At 40.9% G+C, this 24218-nt stretch overlaps 1 protein-coding gene across 2 annotated transcripts in view; it reads right to left on the reverse strand.

Annotated features, from left to right (window-relative positions):
• Positions 1-24218, reverse strand: part of gli2a (GLI family zinc finger 2a) — a 74834-nt gene that overhangs the window by 45499 nt on the left and 5117 nt on the right. For both annotated transcript variants that reach the window (XM_067516194.1, XM_067516193.1), the window contains exon 2: positions 14309-14449. In XM_067516194.1, the coding sequence (XP_067372295.1) occupies positions 14309-14423 (115 nt within the window). In that variant the 5' untranslated portion in view covers positions 14424-14449. The remainder of the gene's footprint in view (positions 1-14308; positions 14450-24218) is intronic.

The following is a 24218-nucleotide window of genomic DNA, read 5'->3' on the forward strand; positions in this document are numbered from 1 at the left end:
GCAAGATTTGCTTATTCTGTGTTGACAGATGATGTATCATCGGAGTCACCTCAACGTGGGCATGGATATGATATTGTTATGACATAAAGCCTGCATTGCAAACTATGAGGTAAAACCTTCATCGACTTCATTAAGATCAGGCTTAATGAAGTAGAGAAAGCAGGAGTGTTTCTGGGTCTTATTTCTCTGCATGGTACAGTTTGTGGGTGCAAAGAAAAACTATGTTCACTGACAATATTTTTCAGGTTTTCCTGAGCCAATGTATTTATTTATTTATGTTTCTCTTAATGACATTATAAACTGTTGATGAAATTTTCAAATGCTTTGCAGTTTTTTTTGCCAGTGCAGACTTTTTCCATCCTACAATCTGAAAGATTGAGCTTCTCTGGGATGTACTTTTATACCCAGTCATGATACCAATTGTTGCCAATTAACAGTTGTGAGATGTTTCATCAGGTTTTTCATCAGGTCTTTTATTTACATTTTACACAGCATCCAAATGTTTTTTGGAAACTAAGTGGTGAACTCTGCACTACTGAACCGTTTTTTTATAATAACATATCAATGTTTGTTGACCTGTAGAATTTAAACTAGAAACCTCTGTATTTTATAAGTGTACTCTGTCATTAAGCCCACATCTAGACTGAAGTACTGCCAGAGAGCTTCGATGGACAAATAAAATGAAAAATGTGGGGAACAAATTGAAGACATTGTTGCTTAGTCAGATTACAACAGTAATGATAACTGCGGTTTCATCAAACCTCAACATTTTGGAAGGCTAAAATAAGACACCCCAATCTACTAGAAAGTTCCATATGTCTTCTCAGTCTTAGCAATGGCACAATTGAGCGGTGACATAGTGAAACAATTAGTGTGGACCTGTGCCAAACTCCAGGCTCCAGACCAAATCCAGGATAAAGCCTCGTACGCTTATCATGCTTCCATCCAAGAAGGAAGGAAAAACCTTAAATTTGCTTTCTCTGCTGTCTCCAGAGCTGAATTCCATTTATTAAACCTAGAAAATGGTGTTTTAGACCTTTTAAAGAATCCCCGAAAGGAGCTTTAGCTCAGCTTTTATGGACAAAACAAACAAATGGCTACAGACTGAATTATCATATAATTCTTTCACTCGTTTTGTTTTCCCTTCGTCAGAAACAAACAAAAAAACATCTGGCTCCTCACACTTGGTTGGTCTTTCTAAAGTTTAAGAATTGTGGCTTTTGTTTCTGCAGGGCCTTGATTAGAGAGCTGTTTTCTCTTTGCCCCTCTTCAAAGCCCCAGTCTGAGAGCACATTGAAGTTTTAACTATTCCCGGCTGGCTCTTGATTCTGATTCACATGTGGCATGGTTGGGATCTTCATCCATCCACTTATGTTCGTTCGGTGGGTGAAAGTGTGGCGCGTTCTGCCACTGTGTTATTCTTAATCTTCTCTAAATGCACCACATTAAGCTCTTACTATGAACACATGTGACGCTGCACTGCATGCTGTGGTTTGAGAGAGGGGCGATGAATCATGACTCTTGCAAAAGCGTTGAACGTAGTTTTGGCAGCTTTGGCGTTGGTGATCTTCTCAAACCCACCATCACCTCAGTACTGTGGTTCACCCTGCATTAAAGACCTCAATATTTTCTTTTTTCCATTCAATTTAGAGGACTTCTTGGAAATAACACACACACACAGACTAAACAATCCAGGTCAGTCTTTTATGTTATATATTATGAAGAACAGTCAAATATGTTGTATAACAACATATATAACAAACAACATCATATCTACAGTGTACGTAATATTTTATTAAGAAAAATGCCAGACTCTTGCATTTAGCGTGTTTTTACAGTAGAACTAGAGATTCAGAAACACACATTCTTGTGTGTCAAAAATTATACCTACTAATTTAGCCATAATGTAACTGGCCTGAGATTTGGTTGTGTTATACCAGCAGCTGTGTATCCTAGAGTGAACAGCCTCAAGTAGAGGTGGGGAGATTTTAACTGCAAATTCCCCCCAACCAGCACTGACTGTGTTTATATGCACTTAAGTAACCGGGGTACTCATAGACATCAGCGCTCTCTCGAGTGGCATTTCCATAGAAGAAACCTGATTGCTGGAAACCCACGTATACATGCAGCAGCACAGTAACCTGATTTCTCCTCCACCTCAGACGTATTCTGAAAGCATGGTGCACAGATTGTAACTGTATAGTGAGAAAATGCTGCCTTCTAAATTGTCTTTGTGTGCATGTGTGTGTGTGTGTGTTCATGCCACAGCTTAATAGGAAGACACCTGCAGCTGATCCAGAAGAGGAACTGTCTAAATTTTAAAAAAATCCACCTGGGAAAGGGACTTATTTAGACTTTTAAAAGGCACGTTGTGTTAGTTAAAGGACACCTTCACTGATTGGGAATGTACTTCTTTTGGTTCTAGTTTGAGTAGTACATGTAAGTAAATGCCATTAAACTAACCATTGACTTCTCTATATTAAAATATGTCTCTACTTCTGTCCCAGATGACATCACTTGGAGAAATCTTCAGTTCAGATCATGTGATCTCATGTTCATACTATGAAGTTGCTTCTACAATCGTGGTCAACCTGCTTTTTCAGAGCTCCTTCAGATGACATCATCAGAACTCCCAATGATGAAAAACTCCTCCAGATCATGTCATCTGGAGGAGTTTTAGAAGGCAAGTTGAAAATTGCTAAAGTTGCAGTTTAAATTTTCTGTAAGACAGACTTTTAAAAATGCATGTGAATGATTTTTATTAATTCCTTCAGTCAGCTGCATGTTCCTGTATGCATCCTTATGTTACACACGTGCAGTCGGAGAAAGCTGATTAAAAATCAGGCTACACCTACATGGTGAAGAAATCAACGTTCTCCGACAGAAATGTACCACGGGAAACCAAGTTTCCTTAATCCCCTACCCCAATTATGGAAACCAGCTTTCCTGTTTACATGACACTTAAGCCGAACGCATTAAAACATTTTCTTTTGTTAAAAACTGTAAAAGCCTCTTTTCTTGTAAGAAAAAAGAAGATGAGGAATTGAGAGATTTCACGATGCACGTCTACCAACTAGTTTAGGTCTGGACTGAGTGTTTCTCGTGTACAAAGACTCTATTTAAAATAAAGCGCTCTGCTATAGGGCAGAGCTCTATTTCTATAGCTATGGGGCAGCCCAAGTCATCTGATCTCCCCCTGTTGGACCGCCACTTGTCAGCTTATATTAAGGCCAGTGGTTGCCTCTGCTTACATGTGGTACCCATCATCCCAGACCATGAGGTAGCCACCCTGTTTGGCTGCTGCAGTGCACTGCCCCTGAGGAAGCTTGGTTCACTCAGTCCTGGGATCACCTCAGGTTATATGCGCTGTGTTATGACAGCCTAATGGTTCTAGTAAATGTGTGGCAGTGGAGTGATGGGGGTGTGTGAGGGGTGTGGGGGTGTTTGGGGGTGGGGGTAGAGAAAGTGAGAGGCTGGAAGAGAAAGAGGTGAATGTGCATACCAATGTCTGTCATCTGTCCTAACACTGGATAAAGGATCAGATTTTTTAAATAAACACAAACGGCATAGTGTTGCATTAGTAGCTTTAAAAGAAATAAACAAAATTACCATTAAACCTTTAGGAAATGTTCATTTTAACCAAAAAGGGCCCAAGATACCTTTACGAGATCGTACAGCAGTAAGTAAGTTCATCCAGAATATAAAGCTTGTAGTAGGGGACAGTAACATTAGGAGTCTGAAGTGTTCACTCCAGCAATAATTTTACGAAGGAAAATATTTCTCAGGACGTTCTTTGCTGAACCTGAGCTTACAGAACCCCTCCTGTTCCTTCTCCTAGCACAGACTCTTGAGACTGGCACGAGCAACACAAATTCCAAATACTGAGTTACTAGTGTCTAACAAATGCAACAGTCAAGCTGAAACACAAACATAATATTGGATAAACACTCAACTATATAGAAAGTATAATGAATACGTATTCATAACTAGTCTAGTTTTATAATCTGTTATGGTTTCCTTTACTATTTTAACGAGAAGTGAGTCACCCTCATATGAAAACCTTATAATATTGTTGTTTCTCCATCAACCCCGCAGCCAAATTCTGGGGCCAATTGGGTTTTTAGCTATGACAAGCTGCCGGAGCTAAACTAACCAAACAGTCACACAGAAAAATGCACAAGGCCGATTTCACAAAATCACAAGCAGTCTAGTATTGAGTTACAGTACGTTAATATTCACCTGCGAAAACAGCTCCTTTTCCGGCTTGCTTGAGTTACTCAGTATACTTAAACAACGAACAAATGTTTCACCTTTTGAGAAGAAAATAAAAACAAAATTCATGCTATGATTAAATTTCAATGAAACGCATAATTGGGAAGACGCAAATGCACTATAAGTCGATAAGTTCGAGACATAAAGTGATGATCTGAGTCCTTTTGCAAACATTTGTTTTATAGTTAGCATCATTTTTCATTTACTTTTTTGGCAACATGGTCGACCAAGGCAATCTCTTAAAAATATTATCTGTTTTGCATGAAAAAAATTTAACTTAAGAGCTGGCAGTAAAGAATTATTAAAAATGTTCAGCTCTAATTTGTTTGGGAACATTTTAGCTGCCTTGAAGCCCAACTTATCTTTAGTTTTTCTTTCAATACGTTGCAAATGTCTTGAGACAAATGAACTTCCATTAAGATTTGAGCATTTGTCACTTCACGTCAAACTGCATTTAAAAGAAACGAAAAAACCAAACCTTCGACACATTTAACCAGACTGAACACACAACTTAATGTCTTGGTGATGTATAGTCTTGCAGTATCCACATATTTTACTCTATACACTTCTTGGAACATTTATATGGTAACTTGGGTCAATATTTGCTCATGTCTGTCATTTTGGCTCACTGTGCACGTACCCTGTCTATAGTCATTTGCTTAAGTTATCATGGGATACTTTTTGCATTCAGTGTTCCATAGGTTCAGGTAGTTTTATGACGTGATTACCAGTCTGTAATGGTTAAGGGTACTGAATGGTTTGGCCAGCTTGTGTCAATCACCAGCCACCATGATTCCATATTATTCCACATTCAGATGCCTATAAGAGCTAGTCTGGCCTTGTGGGTGGAAATATTATCTGGAGTGGAAGCACTAATAGGCAAGCACCCTGTCACCCCTCGAGTGCTAATGAACAGGGAAAATGGTCACAGCACAGAAAGAGGGAGAGAGAGGCAATAGGGGGGTTCTGTGGGCCCTCACCCTCTGTCCGGGGCTTAGGGCTACTTCCTCCTCTATAATTAAGGGGTTATTCCCCTGCACAATGAAGAAATTAAAACTGTAAAACCTCGCAAGGCAAATTACAGCTCTTCTTGGGAAGTTAAAGGAAGCTTCTTGATATGTAAACAATACCCTCACTTCAGCTGAGTACCACCCCCCTCCCTCTTTGTTCCATGGGAATTTCAGATGGGCCAGATTCTCTCTAAGACTACAACTCTGCAGAATAAAAAGGATTTAGGGTACCTTTATCACTTAAGTAGCTCCTGTTTTGCCAAAGCTAACACTCAAGAGAATATGCACTGCACACACACACACACACACACACACACACACGCTTATACATTTTTTCTTATGCTTAGATGAGTGCATTTGCATTTCTTATAAAAAAAAAAAATTATGGTTACACGCACAGTGCATATGATAGAAAAACAACAACTGGAAATTAGTCTGTTTCTCAAAATGACAGATGCTTTTAGTAGAATACATTTGTCACTGTTGGTATAGTGTGAATAAAAGGCCAAAATGATGACAATGGATGTGTAGTTAGTATGTGTTAAGGAATGAAACAATGCAAACACAGGTTCATAGTGGAAGAATGAAATAAAGGCACAAATGTACAATAACAACAACATCACTGGACAAACTTAAAATATATGTTGATGACAGTCAAGCTCACAACTGGTGCGTTCACAGTGTCAAAATACCAGAACCATGTCTGCCATGGGCATGTCTGTATTTGCTGTTATCAGGGGGTCACCCCACTACTCTTTGAAGCCACTGCCAGAAATTCTCAGGCTTAGTGAACACTGTTGTGGAAATTACCTGGCAAACAAAACCCAACAGGCTTATACACTATCCTGGCTTTTGGATTTTTTTAATTTCTTTTTTTACTTGTACTGATTATTAGACAGCCCCTTCCACTTATGTAATGAATGTAAAGCAAAGCAGTGAACTTTGTTGTGGTATTCACAGCATGAAGAGTACAGTAATCAATCAGCCGCTATCAAGGTTTGTTTTACAGAAAAGATTTAGAGGCATTTTCTGATCTAAGTATGATTGTTGAATGAATTTGAACACAATAAGTCAGTACTGTTAAATTCCTTATTCATGTGGAACAAAATATCACATGCTGCCTTGTGGGAATTGATCTTTGTTCTGCTTTGTATTGCCATTGTTAAATTTTTTTGTAAATTTCCAGTCTCCTGGTTCTAGTTAAATATTAAACTTTTACTCTCGATTCACTCGACATTTTGTCTTAGACATGCTGATGTCTTCAGTTTATCTTGAGTTTTTGGCTGGTGCCATTTATCAGTTCTTAGGTTTCCCTTTATATTCTTTTCATGCTCATTCTGGATTGAAATGCAATTAAAAAAACAAAGGTACAATGACACAGCTGTGTTTAGATCTTGCCATCCCCTCAGTGCATGTGTATTGTAAAAAGGCCATTCAAACAAACAAAAAAAATAAAAATAAAAATAAACCCCTCGAGGTAAAAGTATGAAATATGTAGAACTTAACCTACCTGTTAGTACAAAAGGACTCTCTCATACCCACCAGCCTATGCTCTGTGTTGCTTTCCAGCTGTTAGTGAAAGAACATCTTTATTCCTGCATAACTTCTGCAGCTGTATGATGAATGACATTACAAATCAGCTTTACAAAAGGCGGCATTTTGTTTACCTTTTTTTTTTTTTTTTTTTTTAATGGGGCCATGATGACCATTCAGGGCCCTGACGACAGGCTCTGCTGTGATTACAGGACAGTGTCACAAATACTAGTACAGTTAAAAAGAACTGTACACTATGACACTGTAACAAAAGCAGAAAGTCTTTCCAAATTAACGTTTTTTTCCCCCTACAGAACAAAGAGGAGCTGTGCAGGAATACTGTCCTCCAATTAGAATCCATTCTCTTCTTCTCTCACACAACACATGCAACTTAAGGTCCAGGTCCAGCTTAAGCTTTCTGAGCTTTCTGCACAATTATGTCACAGCAGGTGGTATCAAGTGGATGATAACATTGTGTAGCTCTGTATATTGTAGTCTATTAGATATGATTAAAAAAAGCAAAATTAGCTATGTTGGAAGTTGCAAAGCCCACATAATAACCACCTCTACAGTTAAAACAGTGTTTGTAAGAGCTTCTACGCTATTTTGCCTTTTAATCTCTCAGTGAGGATGGCACCTGAAGGTCTCCGCACTGCAATGTTTATGAAGAAAAAAAACTTGCAGATTGTGGTTTTTATATTTCTGCATGTTTATATTTGAACTTTGGTCTGAGCTAGCTGTTTACCTAGACAACACAGTGGTGGAGTGGTTAGCCTCATAGCTAGAAGGTCCCTGGTTCAAATCCCTGGCCACCCAGCCTTTCTACATATGTTGAGTTTACATGCTCCCACAGTCCAAAGACATGCATGTTAGGTTAATGTATAGAGTCAGTGTATGTCTCTTTGTGTTGAGACAGACTGGAGATGGATGAATAGATGGATGCATACCTGTCTCTTGTTTCACTCCTGGACAGACTGCCACTAGGAATATTACCCAACATTTCAAGCTTGGTATTTGATAAAAGATGAAGTTAAACATGTGCCTACATATTTAAAGAAGTCTAAAATTAAATGCAAAAAAGGAACAATAACCTCAAATATGAGTTGTGACATTTGTCTGAGAAGCCTTTCAGTTTTTTTTCTGCGGTTCTCTCTTTAGGACATGGCCCGAGAGCCGAATATGTAAGCAGGGACAGCTTTTGTTTGTTATGTTTGCTCAGGCAACCTCATCTGCTTATTTTGTTGGTTGCACAGTTTACTCGTCTGTGACCTGTCCTTGGGTTGGAGCCAGTAGGTGTTACGGCCACATACTCTGTCTGAGGAAAGAGTCACCCTCCAGGAGATGTGACCATAAAAATGTATTGCAAAAAGTTTATTTTTCTATCAGAAACGTTGCAGCTGCTGACTGGGCATGATCACACCATCCAGCCATGACTGTTGTCAAAAAGTCTTTAAAGAACCCAACTCATTTCTCTCAGTTCATCCACCATCTAGCAGGTGATCTTTACGAACATGTCTGCCTCTATGCCACCAGTGATTACGGCTAATTGCTAAATGCTAACACAGGCTGGAGAGCACCAGCAGTGAAACCTTAGATCTGTAATTACTAGAAGCAGCGTTTCCCTCAGGAAGAATTTCACAGATGGCAAAAATCAATTTCCCTCTATGCTTTCTTTGGTGGCTACAACCCAATTACACCTCGCATTAATGATAAAGACCTATTGTCCACAATACTCAAAAAAATCCTAGAAACACAACATGGCCTCTGAAGAGTCTTTAGGGTCTGGCACATTTTCTAAAGTGCACTAACACCCTCCATGGAGACATGTACTGTACTATACTGTTTGGTGATGTGCGATACACGTTGGTGGAAACTTTCCATTCAACCATCGTTGCCCTGCTGACACTCAGGAAAATCTATGACTGCAGTAAAACTTGTTCCACTTTTCCACTGAATGCTACCAGCTCATTTTGACTTGACTTTTTGGTAACAGGCACATTTGTCACTGCAGGTAAAGAACCCTCTCTATAGAAAAAGTACCAAGTACTATCAACAATTTTGGCCTGATGGAAACTAAAAAAGGTGTCAAGTTAAGTTTAGCAGGTACAATAGACAAAATGGACTAGACAATAGTTTTAACCCTGATTTACAAAGCCAGAGCATTTGCACCAGCGTGCTGCCTAATGCAAACTATGGCAACATTATAAACATGGGTGAGTGGGCTTCCTTGCTCCTTGCAGTGCTGTGACTGAATATTTTCCTCCAAACGGGGACCACAACTGTGTCTGTAGGCGAGGGTGGGGTGGGAGTTTGTGTTACAGTCCGGAAGAACTTGACCACAAACTGTCCGCCTCTGGAGCAACATAGCCATAGGAGCCGGGTCTGTTTACACAAGCGCCTCCTGCCCGTGTTTACAGCTAGCACACATTTTTGTTTTAAGTCTGAACTGCGTTTATTTTGCTTCAGTTGAACTGTGAGTGTTAGGACTACATTAACCGATGAAAGTAACAGGGTCTGATGGAGACAGAGGGGAACAGAGGAACAGGGGCAATGAGAGTTTACAGTATAAAAATGCCCGGGCATGGACTTTCAACAAGTTTTTTAATAATGTGGTATCTTCCCGTCAACATAAAGTGGTTGCCTTGGGCGACATCTTCAAAAAGAGGAGAAAGCTGGGCACCTCATTGGTCAGATTACCAAACAAAACAGGCAGGGAGCATCTTAGAGGCAGGGGCATGGATTACACTCTGCATGCTGGGAAAAAAAAGCTTTCTTTTAAGGAGAGGATGAAGTACAATAAGAGAAAGGGAAGTACACGCCATGGAGAAGGGAGAAACTCAGGGGATAGGGAGAGAAAGCTGGCTGACGGAGTGTTGCTTAATCCCCTAAAGCATCCATATATTGCCTCTACCTCCTCTCCCACTGCTTGTAAACAGTGAGGAATTTAACATGTTGTCTTTGGGCCCTGTGCGTGTCGACGCCTCTGGTATGGACAGATTTATATTCGCAGACATTGCCCAAAGCATACCATGTTGCTTTTTTAACTCTGGGGGCTTTGAAGCTAAGGCAAAGCGCTCCAAAGAAAATAACAAGTATCACAAATGTCCTCTCATTTGAGAGTGATTCATGTTTTGTAACCACATTAGAGACCTGTCAAAGGCTGTCAATCCTCCACTGAGTCAACATCCTATCAGAGTTGGTACAGATAATACAGTTCAAAGAACAGGCTTCTCAATATTAGCCTTCAAGACATTATTCTAACGGTGATATGATGAAGGATTAAAGACACTAAGATAAACATTTGTCTGGTGATATTCTTTTAAAAAGAGGAAACTATTCTCTACAGTGTAAGTCAACTTGTTAAGAATTACTCTAAAATAATGTAGTTAGATCCAGCTTGGTGTTTCTTTGCATATGTACTGTAAGTTAAGCGAAACATGCTGCATTTCAATTCAGTTTGAAAACAATCGTTAAAAAGTAATGTTAATGCATGTGCAGTATATGCAGTATTTTAAGCCCCAGTGACCAAATCCTGTGAATCTCTGGAGGAGAATCACACCACCTCCTACTGCAGGTCCATTCTCTTAGTATGTAGGCCAGCCCTTCTGTGATAAGAAGCCTCTGTAATGAACTATGATAAAAGAAGCAACTTTCGCAAATACCCAAGCCTAAAAACCTATGTTTTTGGTTTTACACAGCAGTAAAAGACCGGCAGTAAGGCCAAAAAAAAAAAAAACCCAAAAAACTGTGGATAAACAAGATGTCCCTTCTTTGCTTTCACTTAGCATATCTAATCATTAAATTCGGTCTTGGCCAGCCAGTGCCCCAAAGATAAGACAGACAGGAACAGAAAAGCAAGGATGAAGGTTGGGAGGGGAGTTGGAGGGTGACTTGGAAAGCAACCAAGCTGACTGTTTAGAAAGGCCACATGAAATAATGTAAGCAGATATCTCTGGAACACAGCGAGTCCGTCAGCAATTCAAGTATTTTAGCAATGTTTGCTGGCTGGGAATATCTGAATTTGTAAAAAAAAATGTAATAAAGTCCAGTCCCAGTGTATGGCACATGCTGGACATATTAGGCACAGAAATCTGAGTGTAAACTGACACTGTAGATGATGAAAAGTTTGCAAATAGAAGGCCATAAACTGAAAGTCATTCCGGGACAGAAACAATATCGGTCTCTGTTGAAGTCATTCTTGGAGGACGGTGGTGAGTTCCTGATAGTGTCCAGCTATAGATTCTGACAGGAAAATAAACAACATTGGGACTTGGTCAATAGGCCTTCCTGTAAGCTAGATGCTCACAGGTCTTCTCGAGTATCAGGAAAGGCATTACCGATATGCAGTTACAAAATGTTACTGTAGATGACACCTGATTCTGTACTTTGGGCTGTAAAACTGAAACCCATGACACATGTTTGGTGGCTTTAGGAGCCAGGGGAGGTGTTTCTTAGAGGCACAACAACATAACTTGATTTACAGCTTTCCTTTGCCATGGAAAGGTAGAATAAAGTTGTATTGTGCCGAGCATTTTAACCACAAGTTTCTTACTTCTTCTTTTTCTTACCCTGCGCGGTAAAGAAATGCTTCAAGAATTGAGAATTCTTCAAGAGCTCAGAGATGTATTCTGTGACTCATTTAACTAGGGTGGAGAGCCAAAGAACGGGCATGAATGTGGTCATCCTTGCACATAGCCCTGTCCACCGAGCCCCCCTTCACTTCTTCCTGCACCTCTCAACCTGGTGTGGGGAACCACAGAAGCGTAAGAGTCCCATTTAGGAGCATAGAAAGAAAAGCTGAAATCTCTTTCTCAGGAAGATTAGTGTCTGTTTTTTGGAGTAGGCCTATGGATGGAGAGGTGCTGGGGGTAAGGAGACGGGCACTATTTTATTCTCTGTCGTGAGCGACTGGGGGGTGGGGTGGGAGAGACAGCTATGACCCATTTGTGTGCACCCACGGCCGTTGCAGAGACCCTGGTAGAGATCCTTTAGACTCTAGGTACACTTAAGACATGATGGCTATGATTAACACCCAGCTCCTTATCACAAAGTCAAGTTCCACTCCCAGCAAGACTAATTATAATAGACTTCATCCATCTATGCTACAGTGTCTGCTCCAAGTTAGACTGGTAAGACTCGTTCGTTATTATTGGGAACGATTGCAGGAGGGGTGATTTAATGCTGCATTCAACCAGTGTTGACAAAGGTGCGGACATTTTTTGTGGCGCCTCTCATTGGCACTCCTTAGATATATCAGAGCTGTGAATAATTATCTCTGGACAATGTGTTTTGTATGGAGAACAACATAAATCTTCGCTTGGTCCTCACAAGCAATAGCCAACAAACTATGGCCAAGCAAGAAAGATGAATACACCATTCGAGTTGGGCAGAAATGAGAGTGCTACCGATGCTGTCTGCTCCACTGGCCTCGTACAGTCAACACCAAAGTGAGGGATGATGGAAAAATTCTCTTTGGCAAACTTTCCCAGCATATAATAAGGGTTGCAAAAAAACAAGTTGGCAGATCTATGTTTGAAGCTGTCACTCCTCCACAGTTGAGGCAAGGGGAAAACAGTGTCTCCTGTATATGCTCAGTTGGTGTGAAGTAGGAAGGGGGGGAGGGGGAGGGCCACATCAATCATAGGTATTCCTTTGAAACCGTGAGATGTTTTACAGTTCTGGAAGCGGGTACCTAATCTGAACACATGTTACTCTGACATGGTAAAGCGCAAGCCGACACAGACTCGTAAATCCCAGGGCCCGGGAGTTGGATTGCAAGGGTCGAGCCTGTGGAAGCACGCCCCGTAGCTGAGAGACACATGAAGGCTGTCACACAAAATGTGGGTGCCCTTTTAAAAACCATTAACAAGGCCTCGAGAAAAGACGCCCGATTCCTATCATGTGGACTGCACCTGACCTGCCCTGCCTCCATCCTCCCACCTCCAGGGAGAGAAAAGACATGATGGAAGTTTGTCTGGCTCCAAAAAACAGACACTGTCAAATTCAACAGGGCAAGGCACGTCCCCATGAAACACAAGCAGCGTCAGCTCTAATGAAACAAGGTATGAGATTCGTAGGCCAGCTGACACAATGGATCAGGGTAAACAAGATGTTTTTACAGTGTCTCTGCTTAAGTTACACTAGTGTATTATGTGGTTTCATTGTTCGGCTTTAGGAACTACGATGCAGTATACATGATTTACACTACTTTGCGGTTCCATCTTAGACATTAGTAAGCTAATTACAGGAGGACATTGAAGTAAGCCAGTTAGTGACATTTTACAAAGAATGTTCCCAAGCTACTTGATTTTGCCCCAAATGCATACCAAGTGAAGAATTGGTTCAAATAAATAGAAGTATAAGCTAAATCACAACAAAAGCTAAAAACTATGTAACTGCATTGAAACGTCCTATTTTTACTGTTCCCTTGTGTGACCAAGCGAGCTTAGTGATGGCAGGCCACCAGGCCCTTCATTAAACAGTAAAACAACTTGAATGATATGTTCCTGCAGTAGCCCCTCAGACGATGCCAGTGCGTCTTCCTGAGGGGTTTCAGTGTCCACCGGCCGACTTCAGTGGCCGGCGTTAGTAATTTATAATGCTGGTACCTCAGAAGTCCAAACGAGGTCCTTCAACCTCGTTATGTGGAGTTTTCATCACACTTTCACATGAAAACATGAGCGCCCATCTTTTAATTATGACCCCTTCATAAAGGGAATGTTGTACACACTGCATCCTGTGGCTTTGTGATACTGCCCAAAACCCAAATAACCCTTGATGGGTGCAAGGTTATAAAATTTCAACCCCCACGGCCTACATTAAACGCAATGGTCATAATTGTGTAAATGACTGAATAATTCATGTTGCGGCCAGCGCAGTATTTCTTTTTCTTCTGGCTGGTTTGAAAAACTTGAGGGCCTCTTTGTGGAGGTGCCAGGGAGGGTGTACTGAAACGTCCTAGATTCTCACCCCACATCCCCAAACAATTAATGCTCATGGCTCCTCTTGTGGCAGGCCACCAAACCCATCATTAAAAAAAATCCATCACAATGTCATATGACATCTTGTTAGCATTTCAAAAGGTGCTTCTCTCCTCCCAGCCTTTATCGGAGGCCTCTGGTACACCATGTCGTCCACCGCTATGCCAGTCATTTTTAGTAATTCATGAAATTTACTCTTGGGAGGTAAGAACAAGGTCTTTCGACCTCATTATAACATTTTTTCATCACCCATTCTCTGACATCTCTGAAACATGCAGCCCCCCTCTCTGGGTCTCACTCTTTTTATGTGCTACTCTGCTACTTATGTGAGAAGGCATAATTTTTCACTTCACTGCACTGCAGATTACATGATCCTACAGAAAAACATTAGAATGCAGGAGTGCAATATGATGCTAGTTTTTAAATTGACCAAATTACCTACTATATGTCTTTCTTATGTCGCATATCTAGTAAAAGAATAAATTGTTAAAGGGAACTGGAAAACAGTTGTACCTCTAGTCAGAGTGGTGGGTGAGGGCTTCTTTGGGAGCTCTGAGAAGCTGCTGCCATCCAGGCCAGAGCCTTTACACTCCTTGTTCTCAGTGGTTGTTGCAGCTGAAGTCTCCATGCTGCTCTTTACTGTTTGTCTACAACCTGGTGGGACAGGAGAGACACTAATGTTAGAAAAAACACTTATGTCAGAAAAAACTTTGTTAAAAACATTGCACACATGTGCAGCCTTGCAAAAAAAAAAAAAAAAACCCTGCAGTTTAAACAAAGTAATGCAATTGTGGTTCATTCAAAACTGATAGTTACAGTTCAATTCAAGTCAATTCAGCTTTATTTATATAGCACCAATTCACAACTCAAGGCAAATTACAGAATAAAGTCAACACTATAAAGATGTATAAAGAGAACCCAACAATTCCCCCTGGAGCAAGCACTAGGCAACAGTGGAGAGGAAAAACTCCCTTTAACGGAAGAAACCTCCAGCAGAACCAGGCTCAGGGTGGACGACCATCTGCCTCGACCCGTTGGGGTTAGTGGAAAGTGGAGAGAGAAAATAAAACAGCAACAAAAAGCAACAACAAAACATCGGGCAGATGTGTTCACCAACAAAAGTAAGGAGCAGCTTGTCAAAGTAGACCAACAAAGGTTATATACAATCACTTGCATTTGTAATAATGCATATTACTGAAAAACTAACTGACGGTGACACATTCTTCATTCATTGCATAACTGAAAATGGATCACATGAGACTCAACATCAATCCAATCCATCCCACTGAGTCCTCCCTCTCTCTGAACGTCTGCAATCCACCATGCTCTACTTTACATATAGTCATCATTATTACATTCTAGTTATAATTTAAAAAAATGCTCCACTACTTATTAAGTGGAAATAATCGAAATTAGCCACAAAGTTTGTTTTGTGGAATTCTGCATAATTAACAACTCAAAGATAAAAAAAAAAAAAAAGTGGTATTAAAAACTAAAATTCTGACAATTTCAGAGCATTTCTGTCACAAAACTGATCGTACAATGTAACGAGAGATTTAAATTCTGAAGTGTGTTAGAATGTTTTCACTGTGCTTTTCTGTGAGTGTGCGTATTTATTCTGTCAGTTTAACTAATGTCAGGTCAGGCCCTAAACACACACACAAAGGTTTCTCAAGTTTGATGTGATGACCAATTGTAAACACAAGTGGCTGAGGATTTTAGCCACAGACGCTGTGTCAAACGAGTCAGTAACCGGCCCCTTGTTTGACTACGTGGGACCTACGAGATCCTCTTCTGAGGGCAAACATGACCCTCTCACGTTCACTGCTGTTCCACCTGCTTTCAGACTGTGGTGAGAAAATGTCTCCATGCTTTGACACAATGCTGAGGTGCATTAGGACACAGCAGTGGGAGATAATCAGAGGATATGCAGGAAAAACAGCCTATTTTAACACAAAGCATTCCAATTATCTGCTCACACCTGTTTGTGGCTTCACTTGTTCCCAAACGACAATCAAATATTAAATAAAGAAAACAAATGGGATTTTTGGCTTTGAGAAAGACCACAAAAAACGTTCTAAAGGATCAAAGGAGCACATTAAAACCCAAAGTGTAAGATGAGAATAGGTAAACACAAATACAAAGTTATGAGTGCTGCGAATGATACTGTCATTAAAAAGGAAATTGTAATCGTTCCGTGATGATGAATTACCACTAGCCGAATGTGTGAAACGCTGTTTTGGGTTTCATGTGGATATCCAACATGTCATGCTTCATTGTGAGGCGTGTGTAGTAGCAGCCATGTCTGTGACCCCTCAGAAGTGCCAGTTGCCTGTCACAGAGCCAGTGTAAGCCGATTAGAGGTGGGCAACTAACAGGTTTAGGCTGCATCTGTTTCTTTTTTTTTTTCTACTGCCAAAAAGTCCTTGAGATAGCCAACGAGCTGTCCCATCTAAGAGAACTCCATCACTCTGACGTCACCTTGGTCATAGGAATTAATATGTTCTTTTCATAGGCCTTTATCGTATTTGGAGCTGGCCTGAAAGCAGGGGCTTTTCGGGGAGTGGAGCCTCTTGGCTCAGATAAGATGTGGCCATGAACATGCCAGCACTCACAGCAACAGTGTTTGCCTTTCAAGCAGCATGCCCGTGAAAAATATGTGAATCCTCTACTACCATCAGTGTCCGATGAACATCTGGCACCTCATTAATAGCTGTGTCCATGCTTTTGAAGCATGCCAACTATTTGCTTTCCAATTGCCTGTGAGCATGCATCCATTAGGCATTCGGTTTGGGGTACCTGTAGGTAATTTACCTAAAAAAAAAAAAAACCTGCAGGTGCAGTTGTGGGTGCTAGATCTACAAACACAAGTACGGCTGCTAGGGTTGTATTTATTTCTCAAAAGGTGGCCCCTCCTTCACCCTGAAACCCTCCCACCACTTTCCTCCAACTCTGTGGAGCTGTTACATTACCTCCTACCTGGAGTCTCCCCACAGGCCGGACCTGCTTTGCCCTCGATGACAGGGAAACCCAGCTTTGATGGGCTTGTACAGGTGTCAGGACCCAAGTTGACAGATGGCAGGGGCCAAAGGCGAACAAACGACAAGGGTGCACTTCTTTTCTCATCTTCCGGTTGGCTGAGCAGCCCATTGCACCACAAACAGTCCTCCCCCTTCAACCACCCTCTCCCTGTACCCCACACTCTGGTGCCATGGCTGGAGAGTGAGAATTAACCGTACTTTTGCAAAACACACATAGGTAACTCATTCTGAAATCTCACGCTCTTTGACACGCAACAGTATATTCTCAAAACTAACGGATGCTCCAGTACCGGCTTCATGATATAAAGATTTTTCTGGGAAGTACAGAGCAAAAAAATATTACTTTACATTACAGTAACTGTGAACAGAAGAAAACAACAAAAATACAGATTGATTTATTTGTTTTATTTCAATACTTTTTCTTCTGGTGTAACCGTATCCGAAACCTTAACCCAAGGTTTTACGGTGCGGCTGCTTTGTTCTTGTTCCTTCCTGCCACTCAGCCACAAAACTGGATGTTTTTTTTTTCCATTGAGAAATTACTTATATTGCTTATAGTAATTTATCTTACAAGCATTCGAACTGAGGTTTTGGTAAAGAATCTGTGTCTGTGCACTTAGAGCAGGGAATACTGCTGGTTTAGCTGTTCTGGAAGTGAACACACATGCAAAGAATTATGTTTCATATTTAACAAGTTCAATTCCACGGTGCTATTTTCAAACTTAACACCCCCCCCCACACACACACCCGGAGGACTATGAATAAATAAGAATGATTCTGGATGATTATAAAATTCTTATGTTTAATGACACATGGCTAAAACAGGTAGCAGGACTGTGTGTAGCTTACAGTAACAGCTTATACAAGAGATTAAACATGCTGAGTTTCCTCCACAAGCCCTCATCCTGATGGACCACTGGGACAAGCCACTTAACCACACGCAGCACAGGAAAAAGACTGAGGAAATGAGGCAAGTTACTGTTGTGTTCCCTTTGGCAAAGGTCACTCTTTAAATCATAAAGCGGTCAGATAAGTTACTAGTTTCTGGGTGTTTGCAAATACTGAAGGTCAGCAGTTACTACGTATTTGCTCCATTTGTAGATTTTCTCTCAATTAAAGAGAATTGTGTCACTGTCACCTCCCTGTCTTCTCTCTCAGCTTCTCTACCCCCATCGTGTCAGACTTTTGCAGGACTTTTGTTATGAGACCTGGTGTGTATTTTTCTTAGCGCCTCGTTCAGTTTCAAGTGTTCCTCTCCTCCACTACCGTTCAACAGCTCCCCTTTCACCAACACTGAAAGGAATGCAAACACACATCAAAAGAGGCCCTCTCAGTTTGAAGATTTCCAGGCTTTGCTCTTCTTATTTTCTTCCTTCCTATCTTTCAGTCAGTGCGATCCGTATCCTGGTAGGCTCGCTTTCCTGGCAGCGCACGCACGCACACACACACACACACACACACACACACACAATGAGAGGCACACCAACTGCTGTCTCACACTCTGCTCACTTGGCAAACACAACACAGATGGATAGGTGAGGTCTCCTGCCCCTATAGCACCTGCAGACCAGTGTGATCAGGTTTCTGACAGTGGCACTCATGCAGGTTAACAGAACCACTACAAGCCTTGCTTTACATATTTTTGTGGCTTCGACACAGACGTTGTTGCCGTATCATTTTTCAGAACTTGTTGGGATTTGTGCAGATTACAGCCTTTTCACCTACATGGTTAGTGAACACCGGTGAGAAGTAGTGTAAGTACCTACTAATATAATGTGATACTTAAAGCTGAACAAGGCTGATTACTCACCAATATGTTGCCTTTTTACTGTAATGTTAGTATTGTATTAACAAGAAATTATAAAACTATCGTACTAGATACGGAAAATCCTCCAGTCTATGCTGAGCTGATAGTCTTCAACCTACTCTTGGGAGGATGGCTGGAAGCATAAACTCTAATTTACAGGTGGACAGGTGTAGAGGCAAGGAGAAGTGGTGGTGAAGGAGTTCACCCAGGCGTCTCCTTTCACTTTGCACACTGTCTTGGACTATTTCTGGAGCCAGAGTTCTCTCTGGACAGACAAATTATTCCGACAAAAACAGCTGCTTTTGCCCTCACATGGCCGGCCCCAACCACCTTGGCCAGACTTTCTACACTGCACTGCAACTGTTTCATGAGAAGCCTTTAATTTAACTTTACCAAATGTTCCCTCCATAAGAGCCCTTTTCACTTACCAAATACTTCCTTCCAGCTCATTTTTAGTCCTGGCTGCCGCAGTACCTAATAGTCAAAAAGTATTCATCTATAAACCACAATACAAAACTTTAAACTATGGTCTACCACATTTAAAACTGCATCCCTGCCAAATTCCACTTGATCCTCTGGGACTTTCAGAAAATGTTCACGAGTTGCATGTAAAGTTCGAGCACCCACACAGTGAACATGTTCCCATACGTTTACCTAAATCATTAGGTATGAAATCTTTTGATATACCTGACAAAAATATTTTTGGTGCTGTAATAAACTTTTAAAGCAGCAAGTCAGTATTTTTTTTATAATACCACTCGATCAGTTCCTCACAATCAGAAAGAGAAACACACATTGATGCTTCATGTTGCTCCATGTTCAACTCTACTGAATGCTTATTAGAAATTTACTATATCAAATTAAACAGCATTTTTAAAATGATCTTTTTAGTCTGTCTGCAAGTGGCCAAAAAGGTTTTGTAGCTTTAAAAAACAAGAGAAGAAAAAAACATATTCAACTTTTAGGAGGGAAGACATCCCCTGTCCAAAAAAGCTACACACATACTTTCATACTGTTCATACTTTAAAAACCTTGAAAATCTAAAGCTAACTTAAAAAAAAACATAGATGTGTTCCAGAAAAGTTTGCAAGATATAACCAAATTTGACATGAAACTCAAAACGTTTTTGTTAACAAGTAATACACAGCGAGACTCTAAGACCTTTGGGAGAAGACAAGTTTAGACTAGGACACATTCTCAATGGGTGAATCACCTGTCTTTGATGTCAAGGAGGAGAAGGAAGGAAGACCATGAAGTAGACTGTGAGGGGTCTGACAGCAAGTCAAGAGCGATTAGTCTGATTCAGAGGTTGAAACAACATCACTACAGGCTGTCACACATGTATACATTGAGGTCACTCAAGCAGGAAGGAGAGTATTGCCACAATATGGTTTCTCAAACCAGGGTCTATAGGGGTATGTTGTGGGGGAAATTTAACCTGTGGTGATTCAAAATGATTCATCACTTTGACCTAGAGCTAGATGGCTCCTGTGTATAGATTCTGTTTTTAATCATGTAGTCATGTAAATTAGGGCTTTTAAAAAATATTTGCTCGGAACATTCCAGTTTTTATTAATCTCCCTTCCATTCCAAATTTTTACAATCTGCAGACTGCACATGGGGACTCGAATCCCTTACCAAAACCATCCAGTGGATAGAAGATATACAGCAATGAGCATCTAACAACTGATCTAATATAAAAGGAATCTAAAACAGCAGAGAAAAGCCCTATGGATGAGTTCTTACCCCACCCCTGAACCTGACCTTTCCTGCTAGTAAAGGCAATATCCTGTGGATGATCTCTTCATCTCCTGCAACCAACACAAAACAGATGTGGAGCTCATGGCCTACACACAGCCCTCAGCAGAGAGGAATCTACATGTATCCAGTTTAGGTTTTTGTCTTTGTCTTAAAGAACCAAGGAACTAGCTGCAGTTCATAAAAAAAAATAAAACTGCACACCACGAATGTACAATTTCACACATATACATTTCAATTCAAGTCACGGTGGGCACCTTATAAACTGATCAAAGGCAGGTGCTAACGACCGAAGTGGTGAACCAACCAACTGGTCTAGTCATCTATTGCGTCATTCATGTGGGCGAAGGCTGAGACACACCAAGCAGATGGCGTCCAGAACAGTTGGCAAAAGTTGGACCCCTGTCGGTGACTTTTCAGTGAATTCAGCGTGCTGAATCGGCAGCAGTCCTCTTTGGTGAGATAGACCACTCTGATTGGCTGTTCTGCTTATTGAATCAATGCACGAGAAGACAAATGGAAATGACAAAAGCAAGTAAACAACAAAGAGTGGTGTGAAAATGGTGCTTTGTTTGCAGTTTGCATTCACACATACAGACTACCGTTACCTGCTGGTATGGAGGCACTATTTCCCCTAATGGACTTGAAAATGGCTGCAGTCTTTTTGGCATTTTCTAGTTCCCCTTTTAGGTCCAGAGGAAGAAGGTGACATGAAGAAATGGTCTGGCTTGGTGTGTCTCTTATGTGGATAGAAATATAACTAACAATTTGAATATGTCGCCTTGGACACGTTGTAAACAACATGGCCTGTAATGTTTTTTTATATATATTATATATTTTATATATATATATATATATATATATATTCGATATATTACAGGTAGCTCAACAAAAAGCTGACAATGTAACCATGTGGCGGACGTATGTGTCTGTGTGTTAAAGTCACAGCTGTCACCAGTGCAACATTGCACACTGCTGAGTTGAGCAGCTTCTTCTCCAAGACATTTGGCCTGAGTCATTCCTCCTAAATGTGTTGTTAGCACTCTCTCTCAACTGCTTCAGCTGTCAATAAGATTGGCCAAACTGGCTTTGTGTGTGTGTGTGTGTGTGTGTGTGTGTGTGTGTGTGTGTGTGTGTGTGTGTGTGTGTGTGTGTGTGTGTGGTGTGGGTGCACAACCACAGCGGATATGCCCACAAGCCAGCAAGTAAAGATTTGGCCAAATCAAAATTTGCATTTGCTGCTCTTAGGTTTCACTGTGTTGCAACTTCCACATTGTTGCGGTGAGTTGACTACTCCATCAGAAGTGCTTGTGATACTTCACAGTCTGCATGTGATCCACAGTCAGATGGGGCGGGGGGGGTGGGGGGGACTCCCCTTGAAGTTCGGGGGATGTCCATGTGTATTTGTGTTGGCTGGTCAACATGTCAGCAGCAGCTGTCAAAGCACAGGTGAGACCTTGTAATTTTAATGGCTACTACAGCTAACTCCTTTTTTGTAGCCCTCTGTACAGAATGTGCCAGCGTTCTATCACACATACAAGGTGGGCTTTTAGAAAACATGGCCCACAGTGGACACCTGAAACACCGGGAATATGTGGTAGGGGAAAAATGTACTTTTGGAAAACTGTGACATAAGCCTGTTAAGACAGGTGCAGGGGTGTCAGGCGTTAAAGTTACAGTAAAAAGAAAGACCACTTTCTGTTGCCTCTGTAAGCAATTTGAACATTGGTCTCACTGTTTTGTTCACTGTTTGTGTATTTATTTTGTCAAGCAACATAATCATTCAATGCAGAGATGTGATTGGTGCCTTAGTGCCGCAGCAAAGGAAATGACATCAATCACAACATTGTTTTTTTTCATCAACATAATATTAAGGCACATTCAGCTTGTACGAGTATTTATCAGAAATTAAAGGTAATTTCTGTTACATTTATTAAGCGGGGTGCAAACCTTTTCACTCATATCATTTTCAATATTGCAATATTTTGCTATAACTCTTTTAAACATTTCCTTACCAATGCTATTACATTTACGTGAAAAATGATCATGGAGATGATAGAAAAAGGTTTAACAAAAGTAAAATAATGAAATATATATTTATAAAGAGTTTGAATTTCGTTTGTAAATAAAAACATTATCAAACTTTAATATGTGATGGTTAGATTTGTATTAACTGTGCATTAAGTATGTCGATGAAAGAAAAATCTTTTAGCCATTTCAAAAAAGGGGACTGCATTTTTTTTTTGCACCCAACTGTAGAATAAATAAACGTGGCTCGCTGACATCCAATAAGAAAAGCAACACCATTTTTAAGTGAATGCCCATATTTAACACTCTATTCCCACTAAAGTCATTTTACAACTGTTTTCACTGTTGCTGCCTGCTTTAATATACAGTCCCATCCTTCAAAACAGCAATGTGTGAGCACAAGGAAAACACTGCATGTACATATTCTGCTGTCTGCTGTTTCCTTTTTCCTTCTACACCGTGACCACCTGTTGACACTGCTGAGTTCACTCTTAGAGCAGCCTGACATTGCGAAATTTTCTGAAAGCTGTGCATGTGAAAGAGCCGAGCGCAAAGATGGCCCCGCACATAGCCAGCATGGTTTTCATCCCACTTTCTCTGTAATGAGCAGATTACAAAACATGAGCAAACCTCATTTAGGCCCCGAGCCAGAGTGAGACACAGAGGGAGAAGAGAGAAGATGGCAGTAGAAGACATGAGGGAGAGGTTAGAAAGCTTCATGCTAAAGACAACCACATGTCTCTTTATCCAAGCTCAACTCTTGACTCTCGCTGCCTTTCCATCTCTTGTCTCCAGCTTGTATCTAAGAGGAGACTGTGGCTTGGCACAGGCTCAGCACCATTTGGAAACTAATATCTCTCATCATATGGAAACGTAAGAAAAGGAGCCCAACCGCCCTGCCCTTGAGGCTGTGTCGACTTTGTAGCTATGGGAGGGCCTAAGTGTAAATCATAACTTCCAACACAAACACCCGAGTTAGGAGCACAAACACATCCCGCTCCCCCCTCCTCTTTCTTTCTCTGTGTGTTGCTGCATTTTGTCGCCTCTGCATCAGATTAGGGCCGTGGCAAACATCGCAGACAATACGCCATTGTCTGCGAGCCCCTGTCGGTCTATCTCAAGAGCTCCCGATCACATAGAAAATCCTGCTGGGTGTTTGATCAAGACGTGATAATGATACAGTAAAGGGAAATCCTGATCTCTCCCCTCATTTAGGTCGTAGAGCATACAGCTTCTCATCTTTTGACTCCAGCCAGCACGAAGTAACAGCTTCTACTACACAAGCAAAGCATAAACAAACTTTCACATGACGCTACACAGTCCTCTGGAAAAGTCTAAAGTATTGAATCAAAATCACTTTTTTCACCAAACTAAGGGTCTAGAACTAAGCACTTTCAAAAATTAAGGGGCACCCACCAGGTGTTACACTACTTTCCATAAAATGCAATTTCTATGAATTTTCTTTTTAATATTGTAAATTAGTATTCAACACACAAACAATGGGCCTGCACAAAACTGATCGCTTCCTAGCACTCTGTGGATCCACTAAGTTACAGTTTCAATGTGTGCAGTGGAGCTGGGTGTTCACATTTGTGTATCCACATTGAACAATAATTATCAATGCACATGCACTTTACACCGTCAATGAGGGAGGAAACATGTTCAGTGTGTTCGATAGACCTCAAGGATCCTCACAATGATAGCGAGTCCTGTCACTTTCCATTGTCCACTGAGTTTATCTTGTGTTGAGATAATGAAATCAGTCTCGCCATCCCCCTCCCACAAATTA

Source organism: Channa argus, chromosome 9, assembly GCF_033026475.1.
Source record: "Channa argus isolate prfri chromosome 9, Channa argus male v1.0, whole genome shotgun sequence".
NCBI classification, from domain to species: Eukaryota; Metazoa; Chordata; class Actinopteri; order Anabantiformes; family Channidae; genus Channa; species Channa argus.